Below are 15075 nucleotides of genomic sequence, written 5' to 3'. Positions count from 1 at the left end.
GTGTAGATTGAATGAAGACCCTTGTTCCTTGCAGTAGATTGTCAGCCACTGCAGATTCTTATAGGTAAAAGAAGCATACACTATCAGTGCACTTTTAGAATCTTATAAAAATCTTTTGGGGAACAATCAAAACCTAATTGCTTCATTTGGTACAGAAAGTGTTTTCTTCGTACAGGTGTGTTAATTTAAGGAGTTTTAAAGTTTCTCAGGCAGTACCCTATGAGTTTATTAATAGAAAAATATTAATTTCAGATTGGCAGCAGAAGCAGTGTTTATTCCCCTGAAAGCAGTGTGAGAAAAACAGGCTCCTATATTTATGAGGAATTCATGCCTACAGATGGCACTGATGTGAAGGTATGACAACTGCGCCGCCTTATTTATATTTAGAACAATCAAGTGCTCCAAGAGTTTGTCAGTTTTAAAGAAGAAAGTATATCTTTGTGTCAAGGATTAATTTTAATGAAGTTTTGATACAGTTCATAAGTAAAGAATGTAATTCTTATTCTAGCTAAACACAGTACTTGTAATGTAGAGCAGCTTTGCTTATGTTATTGGAATCAAGTGCTAGAGGCTTATCACCCAACACATTGTCTTTCTTTTTTGTATTCTATTAGTGCCAGAACAGCATATACTTTCCTGTGTAAACAGATAGGTGCTGCCTATATATTTTGTCTGGAGGTTACAAAGAAAGCTGTAGTTGAAATAGATTTTACCAACTATCTTAGTATTCTAATTAATAAACAAAAGTTTCTTACTAAAATTATATGAAATTACAGAAAATAATGCACTGACCTTGTCTGTAATTATTTTCACTCTTTTGTTCATTTATTTTCTTAACAGATGTAAGGATTAGGTATCATAAAAGAGAGCTAAAATAGAGCAATAACAGAATAGGTGTTAAGCCAGACATGTATGGAGATTGCTTTCTTTCCCTTTGTGTTAGTTCTGGCTATTTTAAGCCCATCACAAAAACATGTGAAAGACATGTTTCACAATATGCATGAGATCACTTTATGTAGACAAAAAGTGGAGGTTTAAAGTGTGTGAGATCTAATCCAATCTTAGGCCAAAGAGCCCTTTTATGAATTGCAGTCAACTTCTTCCACTTCGTGATACATGAGGGGAATGCTCGTTTTATGTTTTCAGACAAATTCCCTGGTTTTAAGTTGCTGTGTTTTCATGAGCTATATTCTTCAGGTGGTTACGCTGTGTCACACTTAAGGAAGAGAATCACTTAATCCTGCAGCCAGATTTTAATAAGTAAACTGAAATAATTCTCAAATTAATCTGCTATCCAAGTTCTGCAGATGTTTTGGAGGGGAAAACATTATTCTTTACCTCTGTACCACCATAATTAAGAAATTAATTTTTATTCATCAAGTTTTATAATTACTATTTTTTTACCTGTGCCCCAGCTGTTTTTTCCTCTTGCTTTATCCTAGGTTGTCAGTAAATGATGGGTGTTTTCTGAAGGCAGAAAATGCTATTGAGGAAGGTACTTTAGAGTGACCTTATCAATGATGAAAGCAGCTAGTATCTTTTAAAGTTATTATCACATTTGAGATAAATTTAGCAAGATGTATGCATATATGTAATGTAATTTAATTACACTGAATCAAGAGTTCCTGTTTTTCAATAAAGGTGTACACAGTAGGTCCAGACTATGCTCATGCTGAAGCCCGGAAGTCTCCAGCTCTGGATGGCAAGGTAGAACGAGATAGTGAAGGAAAAGAAGTGAGGTATCCAGTCATCCTGAATGCAAGAGAGAAGTTAATTGCTTGGAAAGTATGCCTTGCCTTTAAAGTAAGCTGATTACTTTCCTATCTGATCAAACATTTAGTATTAATTGTTTATTACATGAAGCTTCCATAGGGTTTTAGTGCACAGAGACAGCAGTGATTATTGCTGCAGAGCTCATAGGAAGGTGAGAAGTTGAACTTCCACATCCACATTTTTTTTTAATCTAGAAGAATTTTTCCTTTAATGCATTGAAAAGTTCTGGATGGGTTGCTTATGTTGCATAAGTTTCCTGAATTCACATATTGCTATTGTGCTTTGCTAGTCCACAGTGTATCTGTTCTATGTATAATACATTCACACATTTTGTTAATGGTTTGTAAGTTAGTAAAATACAATTTCAGTAGTCAAGTTTTTGTAACTTTTGTTACCTAGTGTTTACATTGGGCCCAATTAAATGTTAATTTGGTGCTGACATGACTAGGTTTTCTTTATTTGAAGTGTTTGATAGTTTCTATTTTTTATACTTTTAAGATTGCTTGTTCAAAACTTCATTCAATCTCTTACCCTCCTTTCACCTGTCTTATTACAAGGCTGTCTTTCAGTCTGTCTCATTACCTGTGTGTAACTATGGTGGCATTCTGGAGCCTGTAGTCTGTGAACCTCTATCACCTAGCAAAGTGGGCTTTGAGATCTAAAAAAGTAATCTGTTGAAATAGCATCTAGTATCCTGTACTAATAATGTCAATATTATGTCAATGTCAAAAATATCCTGTCAAATTTAAATTTGGACAAAAATGTTTTTATCAATATTTTGTCATTTCTTGCCTGCCACCCTTAAAAACTATGTGTAGGGGGAAACCACTGTCAGAATGGGGAATTTGTATGCCTATCATTGCTTATGCTGTAAATCTTGAAGGTTAAGTTTGTGCATATGTGACCTTGACCTTCAGTACTGGTACTGCTAGGGATATGTAGGAAGGGTAAAATCAAGTTGGGGATATAAAGTTAAAAATAAGGAAATGTTTGCATGACATGAGCAAACCTAACATGGAACTGGCAAAAGGTACTGTCATATTTTTGTCATGTTTTCAGATGAATACCATATAAAGTTTATTTAGAACAAGCAATCCTAAGGAAGGTGATCAATTACTTGAACTCTTATTCTTAAAAACAGCAAACAGTTTGTGGCTTTGATTTGCTGCGTGCTAATGGACAGTCCTATGTCTGTGATGTGAACGGCTTCAGTTTTGTGAAAAACTCCATGAAATACTATGATGATTGTGCTAAGATACTGGGGTAAGAGTTTACTGATTTATTTCAGGAGTTTTGCCTATTCACTCTGTTGTATGTGACTGTAGTTTATGTACTACTTACTCCTAAATTAAATATTATAAATGAAATATCACATAAAATAAGTCATTAAATAATAAAATAAATAAAATATTAAAGAGCCCTAAATAAATCAATAAATGCTAAATAAATTCCTTATTCCTAAAATCATCCAAAACATATGAGTCTGAGTGTTTTGTGAACACTTAAAGCTAACTGAATAAGTATTTTGAAAGCCAGATGAAGTTCTTAATGGTAGTTGAGATTTCTTTCAAGTAGAGAAGTACCACTGGATGGTTATGCTTGCTGCTGCTTAATATGTGCTCAAATTAATGTACATTGTCCTTGATCTGAAGCTGGTGCATACTTGTGTATTTGTGGGTTTCATACTGGTAAATCCAAACTGATGTAGTATCAAGGTGTCTTCTGTCATAGCATCTTCTCTCTCCTACTGGGAGCAAAAAAAGGTATAACAAGGGATCATACAGAATTGGGTAGTGAACTCTATGCCAATGAAATATTGCCCTCAAAGTAGGCTGATCCCATTTTGGCCAGTTAAACTGGCTTTACAGTAAGATTGCACTGATGAGATACAGCATGAGTTTCTGCGTTATCATATGGTCTACGATATTATTAAATGGAGGAAGAGCTAAGCTGAAATCCTGGATAACAACTGTAGTCCTGTTGTTTTAGGCCACTTTTTGAGTTACAATTCTCAGATCCGTTTTGATTTCTCTTTATTCAAATTGTTGTAGCTGTTGAATTCTCTGAAAAAAAAGTTATCTCATAATTTTTTCCTTAGGCTTTATTCCTTAAGGTAATACATTGCAGTGTTAAGTAACAGCAGATTTTTTTTGAGCTTTTTAGAAATGAAATTTTGGCTTATGCTACTTTAAGATGCACAATATTTTTCCTCAGTGTTACTGCTTCTTATGTAGATATTAATCTGAAGTTCAGTATATTTTGATGAAATACTTTGGAAACAGAACATTAGCAAGATTTAACAACCTTCTGTAGGTGGAGGCAGTGTTATAATTTTGTAGTTATGACCAGAGACTTTACCTATTTTTCCAGTTCTGTCACAAACTTTTGAGAAGTTACCACTAAAGGTACCAGTTACTCTTTGATGAGAATGGCTTGCTGATTATCAGGGACTGTCAGTTAGGCAATGGAGTCAGGTATCTGAATATTTATATGAACAAGACTAAATCATATCCAAGGAACTCTTTTAGGAACTGGAGTTCAAAAACTGAGCTTTCTTACAAATCCAGGGCCATTAGGCTAATGGTGTCTCTGTAGCAGTTGTAGTAGCTTTAAATTGTTGTTTAAATAGGTTTTTATTATACAATTAAAATAAAAATATGTATCTAGAGACTCATGACTGCTAGTACTCTAGAACCACATTGATAAGAATGCATGTATATATTATCTATTTGGTATGAAGTTTGTATGTGTTGTATAAGCTGTGCTTTAAACTTAGTGTTTTTTTTCTTTTTAACCCCTTTTTTAGAAATATCATAATGAGAGAACTTGCTCCCCAGTTTCAGATACCATGGTCGATTCCTTTGGAAGCTGAAGACATCCCTATTGTGCCAACCACCTCTGGGACAATGTAAGAAAATAGTAGCTAAACCTGAATTGTGCAAACTGCTAATGTAACTTTTGTGTGAATTTTTTTTTCTCTTCACAAGGTGTGCCCACTTTGGCCTATGAGCGCTTGTTTTGTGTGATGAAAACAAGGAAGGAATCACAATTGCTATGCCAGCAATCAGAGTTTCTGACCATTAGTCAAGCTGAGTATAGAACAGCAGATTTTCAAGTGTAGCATCTTTTATGCATAGCTTCCTTCACTGCTAATCATTATTCCAGCACCAACTTAATATGCACTTCTAATAAACATGCTCTGTCATTTAATGAACCTCAAAATCGTTGTTTTAAAAACTACTTAAAATAGATATTCCGTAGTTACCCAAGTCTTAAAATCAATATTTGTATTTTATATCTTACATCATTTTCAGTTAACCTTATATTCTTGCATATCCTTCCATCACTTCTGTAGTTATGTCAAATAACTACGACTTTGTCAATTGTCCTGATTCGTGGTGGTTTTAATATTAAATAAAAGACCCTCATATATAGAAATGTGAAATATAACCCTTGAAATTTCAGGATGGAGCTTAGATGTGTGATAGCTGTAATACGCCATGGGGACCGAACACCAAAACAAAAAATGAAAATGGAAGTAAAACATCAGAAGTAAGTAGAATCTTCGTAAAAATTAGTTTGGATGCTTTAGAGCAGAGTTCACTTCTTGGGGATGTGCAAGCAATGAATTTGGCAGGAATTGCATCATATAAGTTGTTTTTTGTTTTGTTTTATTTTAAACCTAACTGATGTTGCAGCTAATTAACAAGCATGCACCTCTCTTTCTAACAGGACTGTCAAATTACTTGTGCAGACTTCCTTCATCACATGCTGTGCCTTGTGAAAAGTCCTGCTTGGTCTTAATGGAAATGCATTTGTCTCTATAGACGTCTTTATTCAAAATAATGCAGCAGAGAATATTTGTGGTTCACCATTTGACTGTGACTTCTGTCTTTCTCTTTTTATTGTAACTGTTCTTGTGTGAGCTGTCATGTTACTGCACCACCTTTTTGTCTTTTACTTTTGTCAAAGTTTGATGACTCTGAATTTCTGGTAGATCATTATGTTAGCATTCATAAAGTACCTTACATAATTGGCCTGGAATTAGGTGCAATTTGAGTAAAAAGTAATTATTTGTTTTGGGACTAGATTCTTGCGTTCAGTGATACATGCTGTAAATGTGTAGGACTGCTCATTTGGTATTTTTGGTCCCTGTTTCTGTTCAGGGTCATTCTTGAAGATTAAGCATTGACATAGCTGTATATTCGAATATTATGTCATTTGATATATAGAATATCTTCCCCCTTTCTTTTTTAACACTTAGCAAGTCAGTAAGAGAACATTTTTAGTGCTCTTATTTCTCTAATGTGTTGAAGACTTTCTTGGGAAATGGGATTTGAATAAAGGTTGGTTTGACCTCTGTAGTGCAGGTTTTAACATGCTTTTCAAATAGTGTAAAGGTGCTAATTTCAGACCACTTTAAGTTTAAGAGCCACTTGTTCAAGTAATATTTTAATGTAGGAACTGTGTTTTTTATCACTATTCCTTCTCTTAAAGGTTTTTTGATCTGTTTGAAAAATGTGATGGATATAAATCTGGAAAACTAAAACTGAAAAAACCAAAGCAGTTGCAGGCAAGTTTGTCTTTATTTTCTTGCTGTGGTATTTTGTAAGTAGAACATTATTTATTTAAGTAAATCCTATGTTTCTTTTCTTCAGGAAGTGCTTGATATAGCAAGGCAACTCCTTGTAGAACTTGGGCAAAACAATGATTCTGAAATTGAAGAAAGCAAAGCAAAACTTGAACAGCTAAAGACTGTGTTAGAAATGTAAGTGTCTAATTTTCATGCTTCATAGCAACAAAGTTATATCTGCTGTTTTGACCAGTTTGACCAGTTACTGCTTGGATTGCAATGTTTATCAAATACGTAATGATATATTAATTCAAGCACAAGGGTTATCAAGAGAAAGGATGCCATGTTTGACATTATGAAGGAGAACTGGGCCATGGGTCTGTTTTTTCTCCTTATCTTTTAAATTGAACTTATTGCTTTATCTAGTGTCTCAGTATACTTTCTACCTGAAAAAGTTACTTTCTTTGATCTCAAATTTTATCTTCTTGCATGTTTTTAAACTTAAAGTATTTGAGTGCAGGGTCTGCTTCTTGCAGTGTGTGACATAATGAAGTCTGATGGAGCCAGTAAAAACTTTCACCATGTGTACTGTCTACTTACAGCAAACTTGGAGGATTCCAAATAAATAAGGCTTTGTATATTAAGCCTGAAATACATAATAATTTAAAAAAAAAAAAAAAAAAAGAAAAACCTAAGGCTTCAAGGTTTGTTAAAGATCTGGGGTCTCAGAACTCTAAATGGTAGTACATAACTTTAATTTAAAAAAAGTCAGGGCAAAGACAGTTATTATTGAAATTTATGACATTTGTTTGAAATACTGAATTCTGCTTGAGAACTTAATTGGCTAAGAAAATAATGGCCATCTACACTGCCAGATCAGATTCTGGATACTTAGAGCCACTGGAGTTGTGGATCTGAAGAGATGAATTACTCATGCAATCTGCAAATGCTTTTTATTTTTTCTTCAGTTTTATGTTCAACGTTGTGAAAAAAAGTAGATAGTATGTTTACATGTTTCATTATAGAATGGTTGATATTTCTGTAGTCATACTGTTCTTGTTGAGTTAGGTTTGTTCTAAGCACTGCTTCAAAAAATGGTGGTCAAATGCACAAATCAATGACCAGCATAGATTTATTATGTCCCATTACAGGAGCATAGCAGGTTTGGAGGATAATATTTAAAATGTTTCTCTCCCTCTTCCCCTCTCACTTTCCCCTGTTCCTACTTCAGGTATGGGCATTTTTCAGGCATAAATCGCAAAGTTCAGTTAACATATCTTCCTCACGGTTGCCCAAAGACTTCCAGTGAAGAGGAAGGTATTGTATTACTTTTGCACCTAATCACTTAATATTGTGTATGTTTAAATAGTCACAGACTAGCGGTATAATATGTCTTGATGTTAAGAAGAAGGAATATGTTGTTTTGAATGAATATTTGTATTGTTGGCAGGTATTTAGAGTCTCTTATTCTGCTAAATCATACACCTAAAACTATGTAGTAAATTTGTATTCTAACATTGCTTTTTTGTAACAGAAAAGTAGGGTGAAAAGAAACTTCAGTGATTCACTGAGGTCAGGATGGGAAAGTCCTACTCAACATTTACTGCTGTTTTTAAATCTTTTATAAGCTTTTCTGGTCCTTGACCCATGATTATTGACTGAAATAATTGTAGGATACTTAGCATCCAATTTGTTTTAATTTTTCTGTCTCAATTTACTTTTTGCTTCAGATTTCATGCTAAATATTTTCCATTTATGTTTTCTCTGTAATTTAACTACTAAGAGATCCTTTACTGAAGCCCTGCATAGTCCAAATATTTTTGTTCATTTGCAAAAAAAAAAATAGTTATAAAATACTTCACTACTACACTCCTCTCTCTGTGTGCAATTAGATAATAGAAGAAACGAGCCATCCCTGCTTCTGGTTCTAAAATGGGGAGGAGAATTGACCCCTGCAGGCAGGGTTCAAGCAGAGGAGCTTGGAAGGGCTTTCAGGTGTATGTATCCAGGTGGACAAGGTAAAAAAAAATACAATAATAATTAAAAAAATGTGTTGAATGGCATAAATCCCTTTTGAAGATAATCAAATGCAAAATGAGAGTCTAAGCAAAATGTTTGTTTGGTAGGAGATTATGCTGGATTTCCTGGATGTGGTTTACTTAGATTACATAGCACTTACCGACATGATCTCAAAATCTACGCTTCTGATGAGGGACGAGTTCAGATGACTGCAGCAGCTTTTGCAAAGGTACAATGTGAAGTTGTATTTTCAATTTTAAAAATTCTGATGTTCTCAAGTTTGTTTTTTCTTTTGAAGACTGGGGGAGATATATGGTAGAGTCCACAGTGTATAATGAGGCTGTGTTTTAAAAGAAATCCATTTTCAAAGAGTATTTAGTTCAATGTGAAAAAGTGTCCAATTAATGTGCCAAGCATTTGAAGTTCTTTGAGCAGATGCACACAGGTTTGAATTATACAGCCCTAGCAATGTACCTTAATCCTTTCCAGTAATAACCTCCAAAATCATAGAATTGTAGAATATTTTGGGTTGGAAGGGACCTTAAAGATCATCTGTTTCCAACCGCCCTGCCATTGGCAGGGACACCTTCCACTAGATCAGGTTGCTCAAAGCCTCATCCAGCCTGGCCTTGAACACTTTCAGGGAGAGGGCATCCACAGCTTCTCTGGGCAACCTATTTCGGCATCTCACCACCCTCACAGTAAAGAATTTCTTCCTAATAATATCCAATCTAAATCTACGCCCCTTTCAGTTTAAAACCATTACCCCTCGTCCTATCATTACACTCCCTGATAGAGTCCCTCCCCATCTTTCCTGTAGGCCCTTTTTAAGTACTGGAGGGCTGCTATAAGGTCTTCCCAGAGCCTTCTCTACGCTAAACAACCCCAACTCTCTCAGTTGGTCCTCACAGGAGATGTACTCCAGCACCCTGATCATCTTTGTGGCCCTACTCTGGATCCCCTCAAGCAGGTCCATGTCTTATGTTGGGGGCTCCAGAGCTGGATGCAGTACTCCAGGTGGGGCCTCACGAAAGCAGCGTAGAGGGGGAGAATCACCTCCCTCGACTTGCTGACTACTCTACTTTTGACGCAGCCCAAGCTGTGGTTGGCAACATTTTTAGTTTGCACCTTGCTTATTTGTTCAGGGCCTACTTTCCTCAAATTTTGACAGATTTCTGTGACAGATTGTGTGTGTGTGTGTGTGTGTGTGTGTGTGTGTGTGTGTGTGTGTTGGTTAAAGCACAGACATTAGAACTGAATTGAGATAATGTATTCATTTTACATGAGCAAAAAATCGCAATTTTCAGTCACTTCAGTGATTTGGACCAGAAGACTTGAAGTTCAAAAGGCAACACTTTTCACTGAAACCATCATTAGTTCATTGATTTCTAGCTTTGCAGAGGAAATTAGAGGGTTTAAAGCTATTCAAAATGTGGAATTAATGAACTACTTTGCATATATTTTAATGGGAAATTGTACAGACTATACATTTATGGTGTTTTGGAATTAGTAGAAGTAGTTTCTTGAAGTTGTTACAGGAGACTTTTTACTTTGGGCCTGTCAAAATGGATACCTAATAATTAAGACATGGTAGCAGTACTACATATTGGCACTTTACAGAAATATTTTTTTAACATGTATTTTTTTATGTGAAATTATAAAAATTCTGTGGTGATGTTTAAAAAGCATTAACTTTTTTTTCAGTACAAACATTAATTTATAGAAACAACATAAAACACACAATTCAGAACTTTCTACATCTATAATGCTTGCCAAAGTATTCTTTTACCCCTCTTCATGCTAAGCAAATTCCTCTTTTGCTCCTCCTCCCAAGTAGCCCTTTGCACACATAATACTTCCACCTGTGAATAATTTATTCACTTATTTCCTCATTTCAGTGATACAGATCTTTTAATTTTGTAAGAGGAAACAGAGAGTGCAAGTGTTACGCTTGGGTGAATGAGTTTCAGTAATAATATAGGGTGATAGAGAGGTTTAGGTTTCAAGGGACCTCTGTAGGTTGTCTAGTCCAACTCCACACAGCACAAAGCCAGTTTGGATGAGGTTCCTCAGAATCATATCCAGTCAAGTTCTGAGTATCTCCAGGAACAGAGATTCCATAGCCTCTCCAGGTTTTTAATTCCACCCCTCATTTTCAGGTTGTGTCTCTGTTCCTCCCAGGTAGCCCATCTCTGCTTCCACCTTCTGTGTCTTCCTTTTTCATCCATGCTGACTGTCTGCATGACAGTAGACCATCATGTGCTTTGAGGAGGTTGTCTTTGGAGATCATCCGGCTGTCCTGGGCACCTTTGTCCTTCAGGACACTCCTCCATAGGATTCTGTGAATAAGCGAACGTCTGCTTGTTTGAGGTCTAAGGCTCTAATGCAATTATTTGTCTTGTTCACTTCACCAAGGGTCTGCCACATCAGATTTCAGTTACCAGGGCTGCCACTGACCTCCACATTCCTGACGCCTCGGAGTAACAGGTCCAGGGGAATGCCTCTGCTCAATAGTTCGTCAGTAACCTGTGTCAAAGAATTGTCCTGGGTGTTTTCCAGAAATCTGGATTGCTTGTCCCCTGCAATATTGCCCATGCATGAGGTACCCAGGGCTACAGGCCCCCATGGAAAACAGGGCCTGCAATCAGGAGGCTTTCTCCAGTTGTCTTAAGAAGGCTTCGTCTATTTCCCCTTTTAAATCAGGTTGTCTGTAGCAGAGGCCCACCATGATGTTGCCCTGTGCTTATTTGTCCTCTGATCCTTGCAAATAAGATCTCAACTTGCTTGTCAGTGGTTCGAAAGCAAAGGTCCCGGTGTTCAAGCTACGCCTTTATACAGAGCCCAACTCTGCTTCCTTGCCTTCCTGGCTTCCAAAAGGCCCTGTATCTAGCTATAGCAAAACTCCATTCGTGTGAACTATTCCACCACATCTCTAATCTGAATAAACTTAAAGCTCTGCAAGTGTTCAAACTTCTTATTTCTCCTGTTTGTTTCCATGCTGCATGTGTTGGTGCAGAACTATTTCAGCCATCTGTCCTGCTTTCTCCTTGGTTAGCAGGCTTGAGGAGATACCACTCCTTTTCCTTCCTTATCTCAGAGCCCTTCTGTTGCCAGAAAAATCACAAAAGTTTCCAGCCTTCTCCATTTTGGAAGTCTCCATTCACCTCTTCTTCAACTGTAGCCTTTGGTTGTCCTTCTGTGCCATGCAAGGTTTGGCCTTTTGCTTCTGTAAGGTCTCTGCAAAGACCCTGTCTATCTCACATTTGTCCTCCCAGATGCTATTCGGTTTGCTAACTATTCCCATAGCTACTATCTGGTGTCTCAATGCCTCGAGCAGAGCATGTCTCCCACAAGTCAGGCTGCTATTGCTCCAAGCATCAGGGAGAAGGCACCATGCACTCCCTGCAACCCAAGAACAACTATGGCCTCCCAGGAGCAATGTTGGCACAACTGAGATGCTAGGGTCACTCAGCTGGTGCTGGGGAACATGCTCTAGCCATGTCACCGACACTGTTGCACCAACTGTAGCAATCCTGCACACCAAGGCAGTTTTTGGGGGCCATTTCTATGCAAACATCTGCATTGTCTGCCAAATCTCTGTTTATCTAACCCACAGGCAAGTGATACAGTCTTGAATTTAAATTAGTGATTTGGGTGGGTTTTTTCAAGCTAGTCTTTTATTCTCATCTTTATCTGTTTGCCTGATTAATTTGTATTATTTGCTTCAGGGACTACTGGCCTTAGAGGGTGAGCTGACTCCTATTCTTGTCCAGATGGTAAAAAGTGCTAATATGAATGGTCTGTTGGACAGCGACAGTGATTCTTTAAGCAGCTGTCAGCATCGTGTTAAAGCAAGACTCCATGAAATTCTCCAGAGAGACAGAGAATTTACTGCTGATGACTACGATAAGGTTAGCATATGATTAGTTTCCTATGAAATTAAATAAATAGCCATGCAAATTCTCATGTAAAAGTAATGAGCAGTGATTTTTATATATCTGTTTTGAAAAAATATTTATGTGCTTGCAGATAGTTTGAACTATAAAGGAAGCTGTACCAATTGCGATACTAGGTATTTTGAGCTGTCCTGCAATTCGAGTAATCAGAATAGTTAGAAATTTTGAAATAGGAGTAGGTAGGGACCTCATTCGTAAATCTTTTTCACTGTTCCATTAAAAATATTTCAAATATTCAAGAAATTAAACTATATTGTTTACACTTTCTGTAATCTTTACTTCGACAGTGTGTGGTATTGCAAAACGTATTGCCTGCCTGCTGCAGTTGTTTCAATATTTAATCTGCTACAAGACCTTTTTTTAACTCTAAGAATACTAAGGTGCTGAAAACCGGTAGAATACTTTCTAATCAGTGAAAGGAAATGTCGCATTAGCATGCTAGATTAGTGCATATTAATGTAGTTTATGCTGACTTAGTAAGAACACACATGATTGTTCCTTGTTTTAAATGTGAGTAATGTTTGTTATTGTTAAGAAACGTCTTTCAATTGCACTGTATAACAACTGCACAGTATAACAACTAAATACAAGTCCTCAAATGAGGTTTAAGCTTAAACTACTATTTTCTAAAAGGTATTGAGAGCAAATTGAAAAATAATTTTACTACCCTGCATGAATACTCTATGTGGATTTGTTTAAACATATAGATTAAAAGTATCATCCAAACCATTGCCAGCAGTGGATTCAGCAGTACAAGTGAGGGCATACAAGGTCTAAAGGATTTATTTATATTCGCCCTTCTTTTTTCTATATAGATATAATGGGATTTGAAAGGTGGCTGGAACTAATAGAACATAGTCTTCTAAGACAGTCACTGAAAGTAACTAACCTTTGGGATTATAAAGTGCTAATAACTTTTTAGGTTTTGTTTGGGTTTGTTTGGTTTTTTTGTTTTTTTAGCTTGTGATGTGGGAAAATGATATGTTTCGGGTTTTTTTTCTGTGCCAGAGCACCTTTCCTATTGATTAACTTGGTCATAATAGGGAGGTAGGAACTGCTTACTATAAGGTAGAGTGCGGAAGTTTGCCATATCCAAATTATCCTATGCATTTGAGGAAACTGGGAAAAGTGCTAATATATGTGTATGTTATGGATATAAATTATTGTTTAATATCATTGTTTGCCTACTTTGGATTATGCAGACTTTTCTGGAAAAGTAAGGCTAAGCCTCACTTACATGGATATTGACTACTGTTTTAGTGACACTTGATGGTGATAATTTGTAGCTTCTCTAATTTCTATAATTAAGTCAGGTCTGAAGGACATCTTGTATGTTCTTGATATATGTGCATTTAAAGGGTTTCTTTTTTGTTTGTGTTTGTGTGCTGCAGTCCTACAGAAACAAAAACCTAAAACAGGAAGACACAAACTTCTTTTCAGGCATCAGTTACTATTGCAAATCTGATTCTTCCTTTCAGTTACGCTAAGGAGGCTACTTTATAGAACAAAAAGTATTTTGTGAGGCACATAGCCTAATGGTAACATTTCCTACAGAATTTTTTGTAATCTTTTGAATACAATTGTTACTTGAAAGGAAGTTATGGAAAGTTGCTAAGTAGGTACAAAATTTTAAATGTCTTTCCAATTTTCCTGTCTTGGAACAAAAAAAGAGTTTTAGGAACTCCTGAAAATGCTCATGTTTACTGTATAGAATTAGCTGCCCTATGAATTTCTTGTCACCTTTGAATCTCTAGTAAATCTTGTTACTTTTTGATATATTTTCTTTTCTTAATGCCTCAAAGGGAGTAGATAACTGAGAAACGGTTTCAAAAATTAATAGCAACCTGCTTGAATGCTTTTTCTCCAATACTTGGAATCTTTCATACGTTCCATCTTATCTTCCCAGTACTTTCAAATCTAGTCAGTTTGTTTAGGTAATTTTGTGTTTATGTCAAATTGCAGCTTACTCCATCTGGAAGCATCTCATTGATAAAATCAATGCAGGTTATTAAAAATCCTGTAAAGACATGTGACAAGGTCTATTCCTTGATCCAGAGCTTGACTTCTCAGATCAGGCAAAGAATGGAAGATCCAAAGTCTGCAGGTACTTAAACATTTTTGTAGTTGTATCTGGTTTCTCTTGTTTACATCTGAGAAAGAATTGTAACTTAACTTATCTTCCTTAAACTCACTTTTAGCAGAACTTTAATCAACAATGGGTTAGGGATTTTCACAGTCTGATTCCATATGCATCATTTTAGAGTAAAAAGCAGGAGGAACACATGGTCATATTGCAGGTAAGGGCTTTTTCTGATGTTCAGAAGTTCAGGCTTGTCCTCAAATGTTTGCAGAAAGTCTTAATTATTTGAAACTCAGTGGTCGACATGAGTAATAGGAAAAGCAGATGGTACTAAAGCTAAGTTACATAGGTACATTTTTATATTTAAGTATCTTTGCTGAAGATCTGTTGCCTCTTGTATGATGCCTAGTAGAGTTGCATAGAATGATGCCCAGTATTAATGGTGCTGAACCAGTGACACAGGAAAACTAGAGCTGGAAGTGACCACAGTGCTTTTTTGATACTAGCTAAATACTGGAATATTTGCTGTCAGTGTTCTCTGCAGGGTATAGTATGCAAACAGCTTCTGTTCTGAGATTGAGCAGTGCGAGTGTCACGTGTACATAGTATCAGTGGTTTTTGTCTGTTTGGTCTAATCTCCTCTCCTGGGATGGGCATAATCCATCCTTTCTACC

The 15075-nt window shown here is 36.2% G+C and overlaps 1 protein-coding gene across 14 annotated transcripts in view; it reads left to right on the top strand.

Annotated features, from left to right (window-relative positions):
* PPIP5K2 (diphosphoinositol pentakisphosphate kinase 2) overlaps positions 1-15075 on the top strand; it is a 51604-nt gene that overhangs the window by 16945 nt on the left and 19584 nt on the right. For all 14 annotated transcript variants that reach the window (XM_087742798.1, XM_087742795.1, XM_087742801.1 and 11 more), the window contains 12 exons: positions 253-354; positions 1642-1803; positions 2915-3036; positions 4580-4681; positions 5239-5325; positions 6271-6346; positions 6432-6541; positions 7578-7663; positions 8239-8364; positions 8473-8594; positions 12094-12276; positions 14284-14425. In XM_087742798.1, the coding sequence (XP_087598924.1) occupies positions 253-354; positions 1642-1803; positions 2915-3036; positions 4580-4681; positions 5239-5325; positions 6271-6346; positions 6432-6541; positions 7578-7663; positions 8239-8364; positions 8473-8594; positions 12094-12276; positions 14284-14425 (1420 nt within the window). The remainder of the gene's footprint in view (positions 1-252; positions 355-1641; positions 1804-2914; positions 3037-4579; positions 4682-5238; positions 5326-6270; positions 6347-6431; positions 6542-7577; positions 7664-8238; positions 8365-8472; positions 8595-12093; positions 12277-14283; positions 14426-15075) is intronic.

The sequence above is a fragment of the Nipponia nippon genome, unplaced genomic scaffold (genome assembly GCF_047370975.1).
Source record: "Nipponia nippon isolate SJK-2023a ecotype South Korea unplaced genomic scaffold, ASM4737097v1 scaffold_8, whole genome shotgun sequence".
Classification (NCBI taxonomy): Eukaryota; Metazoa; Chordata; class Aves; order Pelecaniformes; family Threskiornithidae; genus Nipponia; species Nipponia nippon.
The sequence above is the reverse complement of the archived record's forward strand: the minus strand, read 5'-3'. Positions and strand labels throughout refer to the sequence as shown.